This window comes from Stegodyphus dumicola, chromosome 5 (genome assembly GCF_044657685.1).
Source record: "Stegodyphus dumicola isolate Sdum_Otavi_A_Nest chromosome 5, ASM4465768v1".
Taxonomy (NCBI): domain Eukaryota; kingdom Metazoa; phylum Arthropoda; class Arachnida; order Araneae; family Eresidae; genus Stegodyphus; species Stegodyphus dumicola.
The window spans coordinates 200,471,425-200,496,446 of record NC_140772.1 but is presented as its reverse complement, the minus strand read 5'-3'; the positions used below and the strand labels follow the sequence as shown (position 1 = coordinate 200,496,446).

Genomic DNA, 25,022 nt, shown 5'->3' with positions numbered 1-25,022 from the left:
TGCCAAACCGATAAAAAAAAAAACACATTTACAATTCATTTCAAATCGTAACCTGGCAACATTCTTCTAACACCATGAAGTTGCACAAATTTCAGTTATTGGATCAGGCGCATCTAACCGGTCCTCATATTCTTTTATATTGCTCGCACTGTACAGTCATTTACTTTAGAACAGGAAAAATGAAAAATCAACAATGTTTTAGCGGATATTTGAACTCCGGACCTTTCTATTGCTAGCGGGACGTACTTCCAGGAAGACACACAGCTAAGTAGGGAGAAAATTCCTTAAAGTCTTTCGCACTTAAAGGGCGATTTTTGAGGAGGGGACACAGTCCCCAAATCAAGCTAGTGCCGAATTGCTGCTTACCACATTTAAATTCGGGCACCACTTGAAGAGCAATTAGCTATTTATCGGAGCAGGAAACAAAAATAAGGAAGGAATTCCCTGGAGTTGAATTCCGTACCACCCCCGATAGTTAGATGGACCTGCTTCCAATTAAGTCGCAAAGCACGTAGAAAGGGAAGAGAAAAATCCTTGATCCTTTTGTAATTAAAAGGGCGACTGGAAAGCCTTGAGATCCAGTCGCCTGGTAAAAGTTGAATTCCGGATGTTCCGACTGCTGGCTGGATTTGCATCTAATTACACCACGATGGCACGCGACAAGCAGAGTGAAAACTCCTTACATTATAACCAAACGACAAAAAAGTGTGAGTGTATGCAATGGTGAATTTTAAAATGAGAACTAGTGGAAGGATTTTTAGAACAAATGACTGCTTACATAAATACTTAATCATTCAGGTTTAAAGCTAAATGATTTTAATAAATTATTTACTTCAAAGAAGACCGAGCATTTGAAATTAAACTGAAAATTTACTCTTGAAATTAAACTCACAATTCATTCTTTTACACATATTGTCTGATTATATACAGTGAAACATTTCCGTCAGTGGTTGAAATGTTATTAGAGAACTTTTTTTTTAGGGTAGATTTAAAAATAACTGAATTTCATTCTAATGCATTCTCAACTGGCACCTTGGAACCTTACAATTGAAATATCGAAGTTTCACTTAAACTCGTAACATGAAGAAACTTTGTTTAATTTGACTTCTGTAAGCTTGGGAAAATTTGAATTGCTATACGAATATTTCGTTAGTTCGTTTTGTTAGAGAAAAGCTGAATAAATAATCGTTTTACTACGAAATATTTCTTTAATTTTAAAATGACGATAAAGCGCAGATATAAGTAACACGGAAACTGTTTGCCTGAAGAACATCTAGACCAAATTAGCAAAAAAATAAAAGGGAAAAAAATGCCAGGGAGAAGTTGTAGTTTGTTTCAGAGCAGCCAGATTTAAAACGAGAAATGGCAATAGTGTAGTTACACAGAACATCATTTTTAACATCATGATATTAGTTTTTACTGCTATTTTCGAAGTACTGACATTCGTTATTTATTTTATTTTCAATCAGCTGTTTTTTATATGTAATCTCATGTATATGTGTAATAAAAAATATCTAGTTAAAAAACACTAACATTTTTTTTCTAGAAAGTAATATTAGATCCTTTGAAAAAGTAAAAAAGAAAGGGTCATATGATTAAAAAATCATTTTGATTCGGATTATAGTGACATGGTGTCTATTTAGTAAGCAACTAAATTTTTTGCACATTTGTCTCGATCAGAAGCTGAAAAGGATAATTTTGAGCTCGTTTTTAGCTTTAGGAATCACATTTTATGTAATTCAAAATAAAATTTACTAAGAGCTGAGTTACAACAACCGAATAAACTCTCTTATCTTTTCTATACACAAAAGTAAACTTTGAGAGAATAGAAAACGTGAGGCATAAAAATAAAACATGGCTAAACAATGATACCAGCAAAGTTACATTAAAATATGGACTTAGTTTTGTCAAAGCAGACAGAAATATTTTCATTTTTTTTTTCAGTCGTGTATTTTGGACATCGGTAAAGTAAAAAATGATGATCTTTAAATAAAAGAGTAGCAGCGTGTTTTAAAAGAGTAGCAGCGTGACTCTCCAAAAATCAGTACAAATCCCACGAAAAGTTATTTTTTCCCCTTCCTTGAGGTTAGCATGTCTAACAGTTCTTTTTTTTTAGCTATGGAGGAAAAATTGGCTGTAACGGTAATTGAATAATAATTGCCGAGATTATTTTCTAAAATCGACGGAGCTTCTCAACATTTTTGCAAGAATTTGCAAGTTATTTTAATTGTGTTCTTGAAAGTTCCAAAACAGATGTGTTGCAAATGGAGACAACGAACTTGTCTCTGAGCTACTTCGTCCTTCAGATTTTACACCATAGGATTTCTTGCCCTTGGAATTTGTTAAATTAAGCTTTCATATATCACCAGTGCCCATGACTATCCATAGACTATGATCAGAAAATGCGCACACAGCGGACATCATGCGCAAGAATATATGCCAAAATTAATAATATGTGGCAATAAGGACTATCTTGCGATTTTCTGAAATTTCAAAATGCTTTTCTCAAACCCTCAGATGATCTTCTGGTTGTAATTTTAACGCACCTATCGGTAACATAGCTGTTAACAGTTATTTATAAAGAACAAGTAATACATATAGTCATTCAGCTGACGATTAAAAATTTATTCTTTAGCTTAAATAGATTTGACATTATTTATTAATCTTGTTAGACAGTCTATCTGAGTATTTTAATACAATAGTTGAAATTCTGATCTAATCAGAGTTAATCTATAATTATTAATTTTAGAAACCAAATTACTCTTAGCTAATACTTATTCTTACTGACAAAAAATATATATTAATAATTAACATGTTAAATGTTATAGACACCATATAAATGAAGACATAACAATAATTATCATTGATAAGATTTATATGACCTGCTAGCTGCACTAGGAACTTCAGTCCTTTGATTTTGAAGTAGAAATTCATGCTTACCGCCATTGGCATCCGGCCCATTTTGCTGTATTATTTGCATCACTAACTAATGAAGTTTGTTTCAAAAGCTCTTCATCATCAACTTTTTTCTGAGTCTGCTTCTGAAATTTGCGATCTTCAACGACAGGTTTCTTTTTTCCGGTAACGGCCGTCTTATTTTCGATACTTTTCTAAAAGACAAAAAAAGAGTTTATTGCACTTCAAAATTTCTCTCTCTTTTTTTTCGCTATCAACAGCTTAACAATTCTGTACGTCCCTAGCTAACATTTTTGCTATCATAATAACAATTTTGCTAAGGAAAAATGGACACTGCCTCAGAATTTGAGTGAACGAAAAAAGAATCATATTTCAGGCTGTGATGTATCTCGCTGCCTTACAGTAAGATCAACTCAAATCCATGGGTTCATCCTGGCCAAGAGTACAAGGATTGCGCTGTTGGATAAGTCATGTGCATCTTCTAAGAGACATTACGGATTTGAAGGAAAATCCCAGACGGACATGAATAATAAGGCTTTCAGACTTATTATTCACGATAATGCTTTTTAGTTTGTCCAGCGTATGTGGACAAATGATTAAGACCACAAAATATGTATAGTTTGACTCAGATTCGGTTCCAAACGAACGGCCTATCTGTATGGTAGGTTTTTATAGTTTTTCTTATGTGTAACATAAACAGAAATCAGTTTCTGAGAATGTTTTCCACCAAGGCATCCCTTCCTTTAGGCACATAGCCGAGTGTAACAGCCAAGTGGTTAAGAGAGCAAAATACTAGGAGTTCGACTCAAGTTCGATCCGAACAATCCGCGTGGCTACATGATAGGTTTTTTTTTGGTTTCCTTAATGTGTAACATGAATAGGAACCAGTTTCCTTACAAAGTCCATAGCTAGGCATCCCTTCCCTTAGACACATAGCGCTAGTGAGCATTGGCATATTGCACTAACCTAACCTAAGAGAATTTGTCTTAGGCGTGATGAACAAAAGCAACAAAAGGGCCAAATCTAAAATCCTACTCATAAGCATTCTGCAGTTCTCTGGAGTTTATAAAGTGAGACGTTGGAGAACCACCTTTTCGGACACTTTATCGAAGACAAAGAATAGGCGGATGGAACGGTAAGATGTAGCCTTCTTAGGGTTTTCCCCATTGTTAAAAATGAGGGCTACTTCTGCTTTCTTTGCAGCTGCTGAGAAATATCTGTTCCTCTAAAGTGCAATGTACAACATAATGATTGACTGATTGCGTGCGATATATGACACATAGAGCGTCCGATGGACTATCCCATCTGCATCCCAAAAGGTGCCTTGTTCGGGTTGAGTAGTCTTATGTTATCATTTATTTCTTTGCCATTGGCATTGTTTCCATATCGCGAGTTGTGCATACGCGAGTTGTAATACCGTTCCACGTAGCTTCAGATAACTTGCTGTTCTGTGATGTCTGCATTAGGACTGTCATATTTGAAGATGATAATGAATATGTGTTTAATTACCTGCAACGTGGGGTTAGCACCTTGAGATGCATCTATGCTTAAGTGTAGAGGGCGATACGCTTTATCATGAGAGATTTTAAAAACAGCATTAAATTTGGTATCATTATAAATTGTTCCATGATACCATTTGGGGATCTCCTGAATGTAGATAGATCTATGTTCTTTAAAAGTAATTGTGCGTGACTGTCGCTCTTCAGAGTCGTGACAGTTCTTAGCTCTTCGTCTTAAGGTTGTCACTTTATGGCTATCTATGGCTAGTACAATGGTGATAGTCTTTTCTGTTTGGTGCATTGTACTACTTTTTAAGAAAGTTCTCAAAAGCAAAGAGGATAGTACCACTGACTTTATTATACTTTATGTCGAATTTTGATAAGTTGGCACTGTTTTCTAGTTGATGTTTATTCAGGTGACATAAATGAGGTACAGTGTTATCTCTAAAATTTGTTCATTTTGAAGTAGTTGGTTTTTGATCTATCATTTCTTATAGCATATTATTGTACTGTTGCTAATGTAAATGCTATGAAACTGTGAACGCTTAAGGAGGGAATGTTACTTACTTCCTAATGGTACATAATAGATAATACATGTATTGTAAAGGTCATGCTTTGTTGCCAGGACAATGCCTGGGCAGCTGCGTGGTTCAGAAAGTTAGAGGGCGTTTATTGCTATTTACTGCTGCTAGTCTGTGATAATTCTAGTGCAGCGGCAGCACGCGTATTATCTTCTGGTGCACTCCAGAAATGTATTTGCTGCGTTAAAGTCACCCGCTATGATGCTAAATTCTGTTCCGTAAGTGAGTGCTTGATGCAGCTCAAGCAGCTCCTCAGAGAAGTTTTATGACAGATGGTGGTTATACACACTCATTATGGCTACTTCGTCATTCATTTCATCCAGTTTTACAGTAATTGTAAACTCCTATTTGTAAAGTAGGAGTGCATAGTGGACAGCTATAGACAAACTGCTGGTAGACTGAAAGACCTTCATGTGGTTGAAACCATGTGGTTAAAGTCGCCCTTCGTTGCTTGTCCAATGCCGGCAAACAGTTTTGAGGCCGAGTGATTCATTTTTTTAAAATGTGCTACTTAAAGGAGATCTATGTCTGTCTGTGTCCAGTGCAATATTTTAGATTCTATTAAATATCAGTCTGGGATCTAAAATAATGGCCTTGAAAATGTTTCTAGAATTATGTAACTTTTAATTAAAAGTTTATAATACAAATTTTATGTAGTTACATATTAGATTTTTCATTGTTTTTGCTTCAGTTTTGTGGTCATCTGCTTCCCCGAAATGTTAATGTATATTATATGAACCGCGAAAATTTTTTAGTATAAAATCAATGCCACAGATTTTCTGCAACTTTCCTCTAATTACTCTGGAACCTCTGTAAGTCTTCCTTTTTACTCTCTTTGAAAATTGCTGCCCAAGGTATCATTGATGTTTATCAGCTTTAGATAAATAACGATGCTAGTATTGTAGATATTAATATTAAATTAAAAATAAAATTAGTGCAGAAATGATTAAACATGTTATTAACTAAAAATAAATTAAGTACCACATATTTACCCCAGCTTTTAAGCGCCAGGTTCTGAAAATTAAAAAACTTTTCCTGTTCCTCAATGTTTTCAGAATATGAGCTTCCCGAAGATGTAAAATATATTTGTTTACGTAAGGATTGCTTTTGCCTTAATAGCAAAGTACTACCTACCAAGGTCATTCCGAATCTTTCCTTTCTAACTATTGAATTTTACGTCCGCTTAATACAAGAAATGATCAATGATAGTGAAGTAGCACATTGACCTTCTCTAATTATTTCTAATGTCTTGAGGCTTAAGGAGAGCAGAGAGAAGAATAAGAATGGACAAGATTCACGTTGTGATGAAGTTGAAATGAAGATAATGTAATCTTACTATTACTATGAGTTTTTGTTTTGGAATATAGGTCTTTAAAAAAAAACAATATTGTGATAGTTACAGGTAATTTATGCATAACTAGTTTGCATTTCTGATGTTTTTACTCTAATAATGTCCTTTAGAAATTAAATTATTCCCCCCCCCCGCCCAGGATTTTCATATGATAAAATTAGTAAAAAGAAGGAAAAAAATACGCTAAAAATATGGAATACATTAATTTACCTTTCCTTTTGGCTTGCGTTGGGACAATGCACCTGCTTGTTGCGGAGTACCATCTTCAGGCGTTGATTTCAGTGGAAGTGTGTTTTCATTTAATGGTACTGGGGTCCTTGGTAGCTCCTTACCTTTAGATGGGAATGGTGTTTCTTCAGAATAACTTGGACCTTCTGCAGGTGGGCTAGAACAAACATTTAGAACATTAGTTTCTAGTCCAAGGGAAGAGCTGTTATCGATGTCACCGATATCTTCTGTCAGAGTTTCATCAGATCCTTTCCCCTCGTCAACATCTTGCAATAAAAGCGATTGTAAACTTCCGGATATACTAGACATTTTATAGTCATTAAAACCTATCATTTCTTCCTCATTATTAGCTTGTGCCGTTTCATTTTCATCGATATCTATGTCGAAACGTATGTGCTTGTTTTCTCTATAAATTTTGTCCTCATCTTCAGTGCCGTCAGTTTTTGCATGGGAATATTTGAGTGATGTTACTTCCAGAAGGTTAGCATTATCTCCAAACACAGAATTCTCTTCATCTTCGTCCAGACATGAAGTAGAATATGAAAGTACATCTGGAAAGGTTTCTTTTTCTAGGCATGTTGCACTTAGTTTCTCGATAATCTCCGTATCTCTCTTTACCTCTTTAATAGTTTCCATATCTTTACCGAGCTCCTTGATAGCTTCTATTGTTTTCTTTTGTTCGACTTGCATAAAATTAAAATTAAACTGCTCTGTATTCATTACTTCCACTCCACAGTTCGTGATTTTATTGGACTGAAAGAAAAAAATAAAATAAATATGCTCGTTTAAAATACGTTACGAGTGTTGCAATTTCAAATTTATAAAGTTGTAAAATATTTTATTGTTTTTTTTTGTTTCGTAACTATAATAAACATAAATATGAGTTCTTTAATATGAGTTTTAAAAACATTAAAGAGTTCTGTTCCAAAATAGCTCCTCATTTTCATTTATTTTACTTATTAGTAAGCCGTTTGAGATTTAATTACATTTTCCTTCGAAATGGAATGTAGTGCAGTTCTCACGATGACCACCTTCCTATGACATTTACCTAGGATAATGGCTAACTTTTCTAAGAACATAATCAAATAAATATATTAATCGTCGTCGACAGTGGGCATCATTTCAACACACAGAAAATTCCTGGAAACTGAGGCAAGGGTCTTAAGGAAGTCTTACTGTATTTTGTTGAGAAAAGTTCAGAAATCACAAACACTGAACTAAAGAACAAAATATTAGTATGTTTTATTTTCAAGTGCAGTATATTTATTAGTATTTAACCGTTAAATCGTATATAGAATAAGTAAAAAATCATCTTGTAACAACAGTTATAGAAACCAATGTAATTGGTACAATAAGCGAAAAAGAAAAGGATAATTCTACATTTATCTAGTTGGGCGAACGATAAACTTTAAATTCCATTTTCATGCTTCGATAGCTCGACTAGTAATGCATATTTCATTTATATATAACACTGTTCTAACATATGTATTCTGACACAACATCGCATTTTTCTGAAATGGCATGCTGATTTTTATTCGTAATTCAGTTCAAAGCCTCGGATTATGCACGAATACTAAAGCTTATAAAACTCATACAAGCCATTTCACAAGGCGTAAATTTGCTTGCATATTAGCGGGCAAAAAACATTTGTCAAACTTATCTTAAAATGGACTTCGCTTGTAAAGATTTCAGTCAGTAACTGGGGGCTAAAATCTTTTAGAACTTCAAAATTCGGGGTTATTAATTTTGCATTTTAAAAATAAAATAAAAAAAAATTGTCAAATTTCTTTTCAAACTACATTATTTAAAAAATGATTACTATGTCAAATATGTAGAGAGTTTTCTAGAAATGTAATTTTCCGTTAAAATTTATTTCATTTGAGAATAAAATTTGATAGTTAGGACCATCTACCAAATCTAACATTTAGAATTTAAATTATAAAAAACTTATAAAAATATATTTGTATGTGACAAAAAATATTAGTATTTGTGAAAAGGAGATTCTAGAAAAAACAAAATAGTTTTCATAGTTCATCCAATATTTGTATTAAAGCTATATTCGAAAGTTTGATGAATTAATGTTTATCAATATAGCTTTTACTAAGGATTATTTCAATAAATGCAAAACCTTATAAAATAGTAAATTTCACGTCAGTAATTCAAAAAAGATTTAAGAATTAAAATATTGAATTAAAAATTTAAAATAATTGAATTATACAAGTACTTCGGCTCTCTTCTTAAACGAAAATAATATCTAATATTGTAAAAGCCACAAAATTATTTTTTCACTTTCCTGAATAAAATTCAAATTTAATGAAAAATTTTCATTTTCAAAGATTTTGCATTTTTTTCGTAGAGTAGAAGTATGAACAAATGAATATCATTAATATAAACTGCTGGCCATTAATATTGCTACAGCAGAAATAATTCAATATGTGTTTTAATACAATATATGCGTGAGATCCTTACCTTTGAATACACGAAACACATATGTGCTTGAATTAATTGTGTCTACTGTGATCGTCTTTAATTAGAGCTATGTTGTGTAGATTTATCTGGAAACGTGCGCACTTGTAACCTTCAAAGGCAGTCCGGAACAACTGCTGATTTAATTGTGCGAAAGTAAAACTTTTAATACAATATGTGCCAAAGATCATTACCTGCCTTTGGAATCAAATATATACGTGAATTAATTGTGTTTGTTGTGATTATCTTTAATTAATTCTATATTGTGTCGATTTTGCTGGAATTGTGTGCACCTGTAGCCGCTACTTCATCGACATGCCGTCTTCCAAGCAGCCGATGGCTCCCCGTCGCTAGTGTTAATGCTCTTCAAAATCTTCCAGAAGTCCAGAAAAATATAGCAGTTCATCGAATTAATTAATTACTGGAAAATAAAATATAGCGTAACCTGCTTAACAAGGTAAGAGATTAGTTCTTTGTCTTGTCCGGAGTGCCTCAAGACGTCAGTATTCCTCCTTATAATAGTTAGGAAATGAATTTATTTATATCCTAATTTAACATTTCGGGACAGTAGCAGAGATAGCCGTAACATAGCAAAAACAGGTAGCCATGGCTGCATTTTTCTTGCTGGCTGAAATTAGTTTCAATGATCTGAGTTAACCGAAAAGTATGAGTACGATATATTCTCTAGATCGCAATGACAATGATCGGTGTTAATTCCACATTAATAATTTAAACTGATTTCTTTAATTTATATTCTGTGGTTGATATTTTTCCTGCTTATGGATCATGCCCATGTGCAATAGTGTATACTGCTTTTTATTTATTTATTTATTTAATTGAATTCAACCATGTTAATTTAGTTATATAGTAGGCAATATGTGTCTACTTAAAATACTGTCTACCATATGTGTCTACTACTTAATTCACTGTACAATATTATGCCTTTTAAATCAAGTGCAGAATTTTCATTTAGTAAGCATGCAAGATTTACATGCTGATTCGTAAATAATCATACATATGAACTGATATTATATGATGAATTTCGGTTTCCAAAATACTTTTTCTTGTAACGTCAACACACAAAATTAAAAGTACTTTAAAAATAATCATTTAAGCTGTAGAGACATTAGGTAATTTTTGGAAGCAGGCAAATTGAAGAATGAGCAACGCCTTCGCCGAGAATCGAACCGCGGACCTCTGGAATACGCGCCCAGAGTGCAGAAGCAACCAAACTACGAAGGCGGGAGAAATACTTTATAAAGTTACAAAATATTGAATTGTCGGATACTGTTGATTAGATAATAACATCAGTTTCAATTCATTCCTAAGGCACTAAATAGGAGACAATGAATCAGGTTCAAATTTAGTTTTATCATTTTAATTTTTCCCGTTGTAGCTAATTCTTTTATCACTTCGCCGTAGACATGTAAATCTTTTCTTTTACCATCTTTCAACAGATTGTTGAAAGCTTAGCAAAGGAATTTAAATCCTAATTATATCTTTAAAGAAGTATTTCTGAATGAGAATTTTGGTTCAATTAGTTTTAGTAACTGAACCTTTCAGTTGTACTTTCAAACTGAAAGAAATCTTCACTTAATGGTTTCCAATATCACTATCAAAGACTAATTACAACGATTTAAAAAACCTCTTAACACGTTTATTGCCACGTGAATTTGTACGAAAATCTCTTTCAAGCAATGAGGGTTGCTACACCATGCGTCAGTTGTTTACTATCGTAGGCGTTTAGAACGAATTTTTTTGAGACATGCATTGAGTTTAAAATCTTTCCTCAAGAATGAAATATCTAACAGAGGGTGTAAGGTTTTCAAATTATTTCTTCTTTTCCAAATATTTTTTCTGTAGTGACAAATGGTTGAAATTTTTTTTTGCGTTAAAATTGTTGTCCCAACTTTTTGCAATGTCTAAAAGAAAAATGAAAGAGTAATTTTTAAATAAGTTATATAGCAGTGAAAGCGAAACTTGTTGTGAGCTTCTGATTCGGATACTGATAAATACAGTGATAATAAATGTAGTATAGATACTTCTGATCATATTTTACAAGAACTGGTTGTTTAGGAAGAAGCGTTGATACCGAAAGAAAACACAGTTTAATGAATGAAATGAATATAGCTGTCGGCAACTATCATTTTCTTTTCTTTCAGGACGAAGTAATAATTTTTCCAAATACCTACTTTACTTCAGAAGTACTCAAAAACTGTTACTCGAATACGGGTGGCGTGGCCTGATCAGACTTTCTGCTGTCACCCGTATTGACGGATGATGCGGCAGTCAAAGTGTTAAGTACTGAGACTGGAAGTTTGTAATAACTTACTCAATATTCCATACGCGACATCGGTGGATCTTGATATGTTATGCTACCAAATAAAGACACTTTCCTTTAACTAAAGCTATTTAGGAATCAAAGACTATGTACAAGTATTATATACAGATTACAGGATATCTGGTTTATACCACTCTCAACCATTCTCATCAAACTCTCAATTCTCTAAGGTGAAAAATTTTAATTAGCTAAACATACGGGCGGCGAAGCGCCCTCTATCTCTTTTTCTACACAGTTTTCATTAATGTAATGGGTTTCTGCCATGTTGTTTGAGTATCCAGAGAGCATCCGTATCAACAAATCAGTAATTTTCTGTCATTTTAGTTACGTATTTAATACATAAAATTACCTGAATTTCTGGTTCAAAATCTTTGTTTGTGTCTTTGTGCTTTGGTTCCCGTACCATGGCAGTCTTAGTTCTGAGACGTGCCTGATGAATAAGAACATTCGCATCTCCACCACCACTGACCTGAATATTGAAATGTTGCTGTCCGGTTGGCTGAGAGTCATACCAGTAGCCACCATCTTCACTTACATAGCTCAAACCAGGGCAGTTTGTCTTTTCAGTCCATGACAATGAATGGCTGTCACATTGTATACTTTTTGATGTTCCAGGCTGAAAATTCAAAATCACAGTCCGCATGAAAACAAATTAAGCATCGTTACTGTTAAAGCATTTATCAGATAACATAATCATGAATTTCTAAAATGACTTATTGGGGCGTTTGTTATTACCATTTAAATATTTTGTACGTAAATATATTATCAATTCATTTGCAATGAAATGCCCTTGTGACTTTCCTTTGAAATTAAGAACTAACATATGGAAATCTATGACGTTCCCTCTTTTCTAAATATAATTTATTCAACTGTTTGGGATTGAAATATTTTCTGCAATAACTGTGATATGCGAAGTTATTTAGACGCTATTTAGAAAGAGATTGCCAGAAAAGTATACTTATCAACATAAAAGCTAAGTTTTTGATAAATATAGAGAAAATTATATTGCTGAAAATAACGAAACAACAAATATGCATCTTTGCGATTAAGCTGGCAGATTCAACCATCAGTCCAGCAATTTTCAGTCCTAGATTTACAGTTGATTTTGTATTGATAGTCAAGCTTCACGGAATTTGTGAAATTTTTTGGTATTTTAACTATATTTGTTTACCATAGCGACACTCTGGCGCACAGCACACTCTGTACATGGGGAGAGTAGGTTTCAGTACAAGTAAATGCATGAGGTACACCAGCGATGTATCACGAGCCACTGGTAATGTTTTTCTATGCTAAGGGGAGTTGGAACCCCAAAATCTTCAAAAAATTGTGATTTCGGATTTTTGCGTTTTCAAATTCTCTACACTTTTATCTTTCTAAAAATACCATTCTTTAATCTCTATGAAAATTAGAACTGTAAAAAAATCTAGTTTTAATTTGTCATCTACTGCTTCGATCAATGATGATTTTTACCTAAAAACGCGTTTTTCTCCAAACGTAATTTTTTTATACTCGATGTACCTTTTCTCAGGAACTACTGCTCACAGGTACCTAAACTTTTTATGGCTTATTTATTAGGTTCCCTAATATTTACTGAAATGAGATTTTTGTAATAAACGTAGAAAAAAATTTAATTTTTTTGTGTGAGAAAAGTGCTAAATGTTACTATGCCTAACAAAATATCCTGTAATTTACTTTAAAATTAAAAATATTTCAAAAGCTCATTTCAGTATAATCAGATAGGTATGCTTTAATTACAGAAAAAAAATTCAAGATTGTATCTACAGCAGATTTTGAAAAAAGGTGCATCGTAAATGGCCAATTTAACATTGTCGGTATAGGAGTTTCTCATACCCCTTAAAAATTTTTTTCCCACGAACACATCGATCAGTTTTCGTTGTGTTTTGTTTAAAATAACATCAAAGAATTGCACAGATTTGACATAGCGCGCAGCCTTTGTATTCGCATATTAATTATTACGTATATTATATGCATTATCTGTGAAATAGTTATTCTTTTCATGAAGCTTTATGTATCGTTTGGGGTGTTGACATCTAAGTAGATTTTGCTCCAACGTTTATGTTCGAAGGTAAGTGGCATCCGTTAACATAACCAAATTTCGTTTTGGAGTTCCTATAAATTAAAGAATATCAAAATTTATTTGACTAAATCGATTACATTTAAATATGGATTATGATACAAATGTCGACCATGCGTGTTAATTCTGGCCACCATCCCTAGGTATCCTCTTGTCTTCTGAAGGTGAGGTTGATTATTGAAATCTTCCTCAGCAGGTCTGCGAGCAGCTCAGTCCCCGTGCTGTTCGCTGCGCACTGCAGAGACGTAATAAAATACTGAAACACGGGTCTTTTGTTATCTATGTCCGTAAAGCCTCACTTTATCCTCGAAGGCTCACCTCCCACCGCTGCTATGAAATTATGCTTATAGCAGCAACTGTAAAAATATGTAAATAAATAAAAATAAGGATTCACAGATTCAGCAAGAAACTGTGATTCAACAGTTGTTGGCGATATATTAATTTTTTTCTTTACTTTTTCGTTCTGTTTTTACTTCTTTGTACGAAGTAAAAAGAAAGTATTGTAATCGCAAAAATATTCAGGCATCATATTTCAACGAAAATATCCATCTTGACCGCTATCGAATGCAATTTAACGATATTTTTGTGTGACATCTGAATGTAAGGAAAGAAAAGACTCTTTCCCCCCAAAAAATTATAAAACTGATTTAAAATGAATTCTGAAGAGAATTTTTCGTGGCGTTTGTATGTACGCATAACTCAAAAACGAGTAGCCTCAGAACGTTGAAATTTTCTATATAGGACAGCTATAAAATGTAGATGTGCACTTCGTATTTTGGTTGCAATCGGCCTCACCAAGCGTATATAAATATATGTATACATCCACTCTGTTAACCGGCTCAGTGATCTCAGTTTCTTTACTCTTATATGTTTGTAGGTGCATTTTTTGCTTTAAAAATGATTGAAATATGTTGTTCATATCTTCCGGTTAAGGGTTTTATGCCTTTAGTAAATCTGCGTGTAATATTTGTGATATTATCAACAATTAATCAACAAAGTTGTTTAAGTGCACCTGAGGCTAACATTTTTGCGATGGTGGACATGTTTGTTTACATTTTAAACTTGGCAAAATAAAATAGCGGATTTGTTGCCAATTCAGAGAAACTAAGCTTTGCAACAAGAAAGATAATGCCTTCTTTAATTATTGCGAATTAAATCATGTTTAATTCATCCTGGAATTTATTCGAGGAAATAAGTGTTTAAGATTTACTTAAACACTTAACGTTTAAGATTTACTTAAACACTTAATTTTTAATATAGATATTTTGAGTTTTTATGTATTTTTGTCTTATGGAAGTGAGAACTGAATTAATTAAATGAGAAATACTGAATCGTCTGTGAAAAACTGTTTCTTTTTTGTTTTGATTGCTTAATTTCTTTTATGTATCGTTTTAGATTTATTATAGTATTTGAATAGAACATGTGGCAACGATTAGATAATTCTTTAAATGATATAAATTTATAGCGTTATATTTCATTCACATTCTGAGTAATAATATGAACGAAATATAACGCTGCTAAGTGAACCTAGCACCAGAGTGTCGCTATGGTAAACAAATATAGTGAATTTTAAAGAGTGCATTTATTCTATTGTGGTTTATGCGATATCGACGAAGTACATTTAATTCAATCCAATAAAGTTTAAATGAAATGCAAAAAAAATGTATATAATTTAATATTCCGTACAAGGAAGTCATGTGGTGTACACATCAGATTTTTATCATTAACTGTAAAATATGTAAAATGTAAATAAAATCTAATTAAAAAGGGTTTTTTAAAAATATTGTCCGCAGAATAGTATAATTCTTTTTTGCAGCTTGAGGACTGAAGTACACAATAGAAATAGAAGAATTTAAAAACTAGTTAAGAAAAATGATTTAAATTGACTGCTTTAGTATTGTTGAAATTCACGATTTTTTGGGACGTAATAAAGGTCAATCACTGCCAAAATTATGAACTTTTGAAAACATACATTTGAGGGTTTTTTTATTATGGGGTACGTGTCTTGAACATTATAAATTTAAGACGCATTTTACAAATTTAATATTGTTTGTTATCAGACACTCTAGCTATTCTTACGTGATCTCTGATTTATATGATTAAGTACTCATTCGAGGGTTCTGAAGAACTATTTCTACTATAAAATATTGCAGTCAGGGCAAAAGCTTTATGGATCTGCCATTGAAAATAACTACCATATATGGCAGAAGCTGGAACAATAATTCAAGCTACATTTCTTTAAATTTGCTTTAAATTTGTTATCCGACATAATCAGGTTGGGAAGAATGTTCCTCTTCTTGTCCAATAAGTTGATAAGAATTTGAAATTTATAGAACACTGACAGGATGTATTTGATTTGTTTTAGACTGTAAAGCAGTGAAAGCTCCTTAGAGTCTTTTTACAATCAACTTAGCCAAGAGCTTCCTTGTAAAAAGATTGCAGAAGAGTAATCGAAGACAATTCTATTTCGTTATTCATTCCGATTGAAATTTTTACCTTGACTTTCCCTTTTAATGTATTCTTGACAGCTTTAGGCGTGAAGAACGTATCTTAAGGAAGCAGTGATGCTATGGTGCTTCGTTATTTTCTGCAGCTGAAATAAATCAATACCTGGAACAGAAACTGTGCAATACCGAGTCTCTACGCTGTAAGTAACGAGAATTATATAATAAAATATTTATGAGTTCCCACTCGTGAAATCTTCCAATATGCAGAGTAGAGAGCTTAATCTCATGTTTGTCTCATGGTATTAGTTGGAATTGGAAAACAGAGAAAAATAATTCTGGAATCATGGGATTTCAATTCTGTGTTGATTTAGCATGCCTCTAAAAACATAACCTAATTTTAGTTCTTATATTCAAATCCTTGACTTGAGGCATTAAATATTGATAAAAATTCGCAACGAAAGTTTTCGAAACAAAGAACTGCATTTGTTATGAAGTTTCACCACAGAAGATAATTTTATTTTAGGTGATTTATGCGTAAGTCATTTGTTATTTTCAACATATAGTAAATAAGTTGTGGTTACAGGACAAACTTTGTTTAACATATTTAATACAATTTTAAGCTGTGCATAGTTTAAACATAAACTCATTTAAGTTGTTTTTTTATTCATCGATATTTATTTCTCATTTAGTTTTAAATATGCTCTATATACAGAGTGAAAAGCTTTCAAAAGTTTAATTATAAAAAGTGTAGGGGTATACAAAGTGTTCTAAAAATGGCTGGAAGCTGGTATCACAATACGATCCAGAAACATTTCAAGGTCGTAGGAGAGTTATTCTGAAAATTTTGAGATACACATACGTTTTTAAAGTTATGCTTACAAAATTTTAGGAGTGTTCAACCTAGTCTCCTCTAGCATCAATGCACTTCTGTAGGCGAGTTTTCCTGAAGATTAAATGTCTCAGGCCATTCATTTCTTGGAATCGCTGAAAAAATGCATTTATAGCTTCATCAGTCTCATCTTCGAAATGAAAACGATGCCCATGTAAATTCTTTTTTAGATTACAAAATATCTAAAAATCACACATAGTTAGATCGAGTGAATAGGATGGATGTTTCATCACTTTGATGTGTTTTTGTTCAAGAACGCAACTGTCAATCTTCATGAATGAGAAGCTGCACTGTCATGATGAAGCATGAGTCCTCTAACATTCACTTCTTAAAGAATTTCTGTAAGACAATTAGTATTATACCAGTTTACCATGATTATCTTCTATCCTTCCAGCTTAATGGGCTTTGACCAGTCCTGTACATTTGAAGAAAACAGTATGCACTAAGCTTTCCATTTGGCACGTTGTCGTTTCACCATTGTGGGCGTAGGATCATTAACAAAGGTCCTTACTTTACTTTCTTGACGTATTGGAACGGCGAAAAAGGTATGTACTTTTCACCATACATTATGAGTTTAGAAATAATGATGCGGTAACCATCTTTGAGTAATTTAAGGTTTTCTTTACTGATTCTGACAGGCTCCTAGTTTTAGTGCTCAGTTAAGTTATGGGGAACCCAAAAGCAAACTAGTTTGTTCATATAAAACTCTTCGTGAATAATTTTATGCATTGTAAGGATCTTAAGTTTTACTAACGTTTATTTTATTTTAAATCTTTACTATCACTTCTTATTTTCTACTTCCGGCCAGAATTATAAGCGTGAAGGAGTTTATGCAAAGTTGTCTGGCGAACGCCAAGTATTTAAGTGTGGCCTTTTTTGCCAAGCAGAAGAGAGAAAGCAGTGAGTTCGAAGCAGGCCGCTTACCTTAGAAGTTACGCAGTTGCTATTTGCCTTCCAGGCCAGAGGTTTTAATCCTCTTGATAAATTAAACGTATTGTAGTGTTCACAGTCTCTGTGCTACATACGCTTCCTGTTATTATAAGGCTAATCTTATTCTAAAGTTAAATTAGAGTTTAGTTTAATTTTGATATCTTTTACGTTAGACCCCGAGTGGAGGGTCATTGTATTCCGAAGTACGGAAGTCATTGTATATAAAGAAAAATAAAGGGTTTTGTATACCCTTCGTCTGTATCCTGTCTACTTACTACAATTAGTGAACATAGCTTTAGTAAGCTCTCTGTTCTAGTCAGGTCATTGTATGTTTCCGAAGAAGGTAAGAAGAAACATTGAACCTGATAGTGGCGCCCGACGAAGAATAACCATGGCCGAGTTTCAGGAAGAACCTGTGCTGCCTGCAGAAACGGCTCAGAATCCAGAAATGCCAGCTGCCGCCCTGGAAGGATTTGGGTACATCGTCCAGACCATGCGCGCTTCGATGAAACCAGAAGCAACGTTTAATGGAAACTCACAGGTAACCAGTTTTTTGGAAAAATTGGATGACCACTTCATGCTCTACCCCGTGCACGAGTTTCAAAAAGTTACCTTAGCTACCAGCGCTTTGAGGGGCCAAGCGCTTAACTGGTTCAAATGTATCGGCAGAAGTCTCTTGGGTCAAGCAGGAAGTCCCACCTATACTTACGAAAATTTCAAGACTGCCCTACTAAAAGCCTTCCCTGTTGTAAGGGATCGTGCGAAATTAGAAACAGAACTTTTCAGTATATATCAACAAAGAATGGAAAACCTCTCGAGCTTTATTTTAAGAAAAATTCACGTTTTCAAGCTCTTGTATGGAAACCGTCCGGATCCTGAAATAATTCAAGTGATTTTGCCGAGGTTACTACCCCAAGTGCAAGACTTTATTGAATTACGAAATCCGACTACACTGGAAAAGTTATTTGAGCTAGCAATGCAGTTTGAAAGTAGAAGAACGGCGGACGTCGAAAGAAGACGCCAATATCAACAGCAAAACCAATTTGGTACGCTAAGACTACAGCAAACTCAAGCACATGGCTACGGAGAAAAAGCGAATCAGTGGGCAAGGAAACCCGAGCATTCAAAAACAGCCGGCGAACGTCGACAGTTCAATAGCAACCCAGGAAAAAAGTCTCAAGGCCAGTGGAGAAAGAAGGAAAGCACCGAAAGGAAAAATAATTTAAACTAAAACGGATTTCTGCTGACGAGAGGGTGCGGAAATCCGAAGGCCACGAAAACCCCTCTTCCTACAAGTTAAATACAGTAATGGTGAAAAATTTAACTCTTCCGAAGATTGAAGTCTTGGTAAATAATATCCCGGCCACCGCACTCCTGGATACCGGCGCGCAGTGTTCCTGTGTGGCAGAAGTCTTTTTTAGAAAGTATTTTCGCAAATACCGCATATATAATGCGGATAATACAACAGTATTAGCGGCGCAAGGAGAACAATGTAAGTGCGTAGGTAAAGTACCTTTGTACATCCGTATCAAGGACGAACAAGTAAAGGTGATGTTTTTTATAGTAAAGAATTTGCAAGCAAATTTAATCCTAGGAATAGACTTTCTTTCAGACGCACAAGCTACACTGGATTTTAATGCAGCGTCCCTTAAGCTGACGATGAAACCAGTGCGTGTAGAAAAAGTTGAACCGCCAAGGTTAAATCTTGACCACCTGCCTAATGACGAGCAAGATAGAATCCGACAAGTGGTAAGTGAATTTGCTTCCTTATTTAGTGATATTCCAGGATTTACCCAGGTTACTAACCATAGTATTGACACCGGAGATGCATTGCCGGTTCGTCAAAAACCATATCGGTATGATAAGAATAAGGAAAAAATTATAGAATGGCATATTACCGATATGCTACGTAAAAAGATCATAACGCCTATCTCAAGTAGTTATGCTAGTCCGGTGGTTTTATGTAAGAAAAATAATGATTATCCTTTGGAGCATCCAAAAAGGTGGAGATTCGCTATTGATTACCGTAAATTAAATTCCATAACGAAATATCCGGTATATCCGTTACCGATCATAGAAGAAATTTTAAGGAACATAAAATCAACCAAATTTATGACGACTTTAGACTTAACGAATGGTTATTTTCAAATAGGGGTCAGGCCTGAGGACGTGCCTAAGACTGCTTTTATAACCAAGTCTGGCACTTATGCATTTTTGCGAATGCCGTTTGGCCTTTCAGGCGCCCCAGCAACATTTCAGCGATGCATGGACATTGTGTTAAGAACTGTTCTTGGAAAGTCCACATTTATCTATTTAGATGATATCATTATTACTAGTGGTAATCTCGACCAACATATACAGGATTTAAGACAGGTGTTTTCTTTATTAAATGAGGCCGGTCTAAAAGTTAATGTCGAAAAGGTCAAATTTGCAGCCCCTGAATTAAAATATTTAGGTTACAAAATATCGCAAAAAGGGATCGAGACAGATGAATCAAAAATAATCGCTGTACAAAAGTATCCGACTCCAAACACGGCAAAGAAGCTCTCTTCTTTTCTAGGACTTTGTTCATATTATAGGTCCTTTATAAAAGATTTTGCGGCTATCGCTGAGCCATTGTTAAAATTAAAAAGGAAAAAGGCAAGATTCTCGTGGACTGCCGAAGCCAATAGTGCTTTCGAAAAATTAAAACAAGCATTAACGCAAGCCCCTGTGTTGAAATTTCCTGAAAAGGATGAAAATTTAGAAATTTCAGCGGGTGCTTCGGATTATGCGGTAGGAGCGGTACTTTCGCAAAATCAGCAGCCCGTGGCATTTTTTAGCCGAACTTTAAATCAAACACAAAGAAACTATTCCGTGACCGAGAGAGAGGCACTTGCAGTTCTGTTAGCAGTGCAAAAGTTCCGAGTCTATTTATGAAAGGCGCCGATAACAGTATATTCTGATCATGCGGCGGTAACTAGATTGTACTCAGGGAAAAATTTATCCCCAAGGTTAATAAGATGGGCACTCAAGCTGCAAGAATATAATCTGGTAATCAAGCATAGCCCCGGAAAGGAAAATATCGTAGCAGATGCCCTACCACGAATTAAATTAGACGAACAGGGTAATACCGTAAAAGTTGCAATGCTGACAGCGTGTACAATAAATTCCCGAGAAACTGTAATAACCGAACTGGGTAAGGATCCTGAGTTTGGAAGTATTTATGAGTATTTGAAGGATCCTGAAAATTTTAGCCACCAAGATATTGTGGCGATAAGAAATAGGGCGGCCCATTACGAACTAATAGATGGTCTATTATTCTACACAAAAACTACGAATTCCAACAACGAATTTCGACCTGTTATCCCAGCTAGTCTTAGATTAAATATCCTTCAAGAGCTCCATGACAGCCCTTTAGCTTCTCATGCTGGTATTCGAAAAACTATCCAACGCGTACGCGAGGCAGTCTACTTTCCTGAACTGCAAAAGTTAACAAGGGCGTATGTCCAGTCCTGCCCAACATGTCAAGCCGTTAATTATATTAATTTCCGCCCGGCCGGGTTTCTAAATAGTATTAAATCCGAATTTCCAAATGAAATAATCGGCATCGATTTATTGGGCCCTTTCCCAAAAAGTCAGTTAAATAAAAATCGCTATCTCCTTGTTATGGTTGATCATTTTAGTAAATGGACCGAAATTGTTCCCTTAAAACGAGCCTCCGCGAAATTAGTTACTGATTCTATTTTAAATAAATATATTTTAAAATACGGGGCGCCCCTAAAAGTTATATCGGATAATGGTCCTCAATTTGTAAGTAATATATTTGAAGACATGTGTCAAAAACTGGGCATACGTCATTTAAAAATGGTCCCGTATCGGCCGCAATCAAATATAGCGGAACGGGTCAATAGAAATATAGTGAAAATTATCCGTAGTTATGTTAAAAATTTTCATAAAAGCTGGGATAACTATGTCAATGAATTTGCTTTCGCCCTTAGGACCGCAAAACATGATACAACGGGCAAAACTCCTGCTGAGTTATTTCTAGGCAGAAAGGTTATAACACCGTTAGATAAACTATTTTATGTGCAACAAAGAGCCCCAGAATTTAAAATGGGTGATATAGAAAAATTAATAAAAGAAGCAAAAAAGAATACGGAAGTAGCACAAAGAAAAGAGAAGTTATACTATGATCTGAAACGACGGGGAGTAACTTATAAAGTAGGGGATGAAGTTTTAAAAATTAAGCATTCACTTTCTTCAGCACCAGAAGAAAAAACTGCCAAATTTTTTCCACGCTTTGAAGGACCATATGTTATAGAAAAAATAACTCACGCTGTTGTAGTGTTAAAGGCAAGAAATGGTGAAACCTGTTCCGCAAATATGGATCAAATTAAACCCTACTTCGATCGTAATAAAATGAAAATCTTTTCAGATCTTTTGCAGGATCCGGCACGGCAGACACCGCAGGTACAAGGTCCAGAGGTGGGAAAACGACAAGTACAAGGGCAAGCCAATGAGAGACAGAAGCAAGTGAAAAGAAAATTGCCCCGCGGAAAAACTGAAGGTAAAAAGAAAAAGAAGCCGTTCCACCGTCCAGAAAACAGAGTTCACGAACATCCCCAGAGTGAAGAAGGGAGAAGGACGATGTATGTGGAAAGGACCGGGAGAAAGGACGGCAACTATAACCCGGCTGTGAAACGGAAGATTGACTCATCCGACAGAACTCTCCGCAGCAAAAGTCGCCGAACTGCGGAAGGGCCATCAGCGGCGGAGGAAAAAGTACAAGAAAAATTTGAACGGCCAACAACGAGGTCCAAGCAGGATCACGACAGAAGTTTCCCGGTTCCACCAAGACCAGCTGCCTTCAAACGGCCAAGACCACAAGCAGAGGACAGAAGGAAGATGTTCAAGAGTGGCCGTAGTGGTGAAAAACGGAAGCTTCCAGAGGAAAGCACTGAAGGGCGAGCCCGTACAAGAAGGAGGATCAACCAAGCTACTATCAGCTATACCTTTAAAGACTGGGCCCAGAAAAGGATGTCTAAATATTACAAAGATAAGTAAAATTTTATGTTACTTTACAAACTTAAGTTAATCTTTCATTCTTACTGCAAGTGGCAGATTTCAAGAAGTTTTACCTCATGCGAGGTCTACCTTTATCGCCAAAAGGGCGAGAAATGAGTTGTGACCGATTTTCTTATTATGTTTTTCAATTACTCGCGCGTAAAACTAAAGTTGATGTATAATAGCGTTGTGTAAAGACTTAAATATTGTAAAAAGTTATTGTATAAATTTTATTTAAAACATTCTAGCAAGAAAGAAGTTTTAGTCTGAAAGACTTTTTGAAATGTAGTATTATTTCAACGTAGAAAGAATTGGCACTTGCTTTGAAAAGAATAGAAGTTAACAATGTACTACTAATGTATGTTTTCAAATGTGTAAAATTAACGGCATGTTGATATGTTCTTGTATACATGTGAACTGTTATTTTGAATGTTAAGAAATACCGTGATATGGTAAAAGTGAAAGTAATGTTAAAAATTTGTTATTCGTGTGACTGTAAAGATTAAATCATGACGAATATATGTTAAAGGTTGAATGATGTAGTTAGGCTCTCTGACGCTACACTTTAGAGTTAGCCACTTTCAGAATAGTACCTCAGGGTCTAGAGTTGAAATTAGGGTGTGTTAAGAGGTCTCGTATGTTGAATTTTAACACGTTAGTGTTTTGATTGTAGGAGGAAGTGTGGCACACGTAGACAGAAACACATTCGTGGTTGGTGTTCTTTTACAACACATGTCAGAGAGCACGGGGAGAGATAATTAAAATAGTCATGAATGAAATAAGAATGTTAAGAAAAGTATATTCTATATGTTATTTGCAATGTCATTCTGTAACATTTCATTAAACTAGTTTTCCTTCCAGATCTCTGGAAGGAACCAGAATTGAATAAAGCTCCTGTTTAGATGCAGTACAGATGAAAAAGAAAAAAAAGATTGTTGTATATCCCGGGAGCTGCTATTGTAACAAATTTCTTTCTTTTAAATTTTCTAGTTTCTAGCTAAGTTATGATTGTAAAAGGTTGGCCTCGCGTTAGTTTTTAGAGTTAAAAGTTTTCAACAAGGTCGTTTTAGACCTCAGTTTCAAACAAATTAACTCTGGCGGGAAGTATGTAAGGATCTTAAGTTTTACTAACGTTTATTTTATTTTAAATCTTTACTATCACTTCTTATTTTCTACTTCCGGCCAGAATTATAAGCGTGAAGGAGTTTATGCAAAGTTGTCTGGCGAACGCCAAGTATTTAAGTGTGGCCTTTTTTGCCAAGCAGAAGAGAGGAAGCAGTGAGTTCGAAGCAGGCCGCTTACCTTAGAAGTTACGCAGTTGCTATTTGCCTTCCAGGCCAGAGGTTTTAATCCTCTTGATAAATTAAACGTATTGTAGTGTTCACAGTCTCTGTGCTACATACGCTTCCTGTTATTATAAGGCCAATCTTATTCTAAAGTTAAATTAGAGTTTAGTTTTATTTTGATATCTTTTACGTTAGACCCCGAGTGGAGGGTCATTGTATTCCGAAGTACGGAAGTCATTGTATATAAAGAAAAATAAAGGGTTTTGTATACCCTTCGTCTGTATCCTGTCTACTTACTACAATTAGTGAACATAGCTTTAGTAAGCTCTCTGTTCTAGTCAGGTCATTGTATGTTTCCGAAGAAGGTAAGAAGAAACATTGAACCTGATAGCATGACGGCGGATCCAATGTTAAATTCCCTCTGTATCACTTTATCATTTGGTAGGTGTAGCGATTATTATCCACTAACATTTTCCGTATGGCAGACACATTTTTCGGGATGACTGCTTACAGCGGTCTTGGTGTGTTTTCTTCATCCTGAAGAGAGTTGCGACCTTTATGAAATTCTGTGATCCGTCTGAATACAGTAGCACGAGATGGAACTTAATTTTAAAATGCCAAATGTAGACGATGAACACATTCGTTCTGATTTAATTCCATTTTAAAATTATAGAAAATTATAGTGAGATAATGTTCTCGTGTCATCTCTATTTTTCCTTCTGCCTAAAATTTATTCTAGGCGGAAATTGATTATGAATTAGATCATGAATGAAAGACATAATTGAAAAATGTTTCAAGAAAGATCTAAACAAAGAAATACTATATAATGTTTTCTAACTGTGGTTGCTTGTACAAAATAGTTAATTACTAATTTACGTATATTGTCAATGATATAAATTTAACACAAAAGTTAATTTTGGTGAAGTTAAAATCAGCCATGTATCAAC

At 34.5% G+C, this 25,022-nt stretch overlaps 1 protein-coding gene across 1 annotated transcript in view; it reads right to left on the bottom strand.

Moving 5' to 3' along the window:
• Nucleotides 1–25,022, bottom strand: part of LOC118189782 (uncharacterized) — a 107,406-nt gene that overhangs the window by 57,422 nt on the left and 24,962 nt on the right. Inside the window, exons 6-8 of the mRNA XM_085817863.1 lie at nucleotides 11,732–11,998; nucleotides 6,558–7,328; nucleotides 2,941–3,110 (exon numbers count right to left, since the gene is read on the bottom strand). Coding sequence (XP_085673989.1) covers nucleotides 2,941–3,110; nucleotides 6,558–7,328; nucleotides 11,732–11,998 — 1,208 coding nt within the window. The remainder of the gene's footprint in view (nucleotides 1–2,940; nucleotides 3,111–6,557; nucleotides 7,329–11,731; nucleotides 11,999–25,022) is intronic.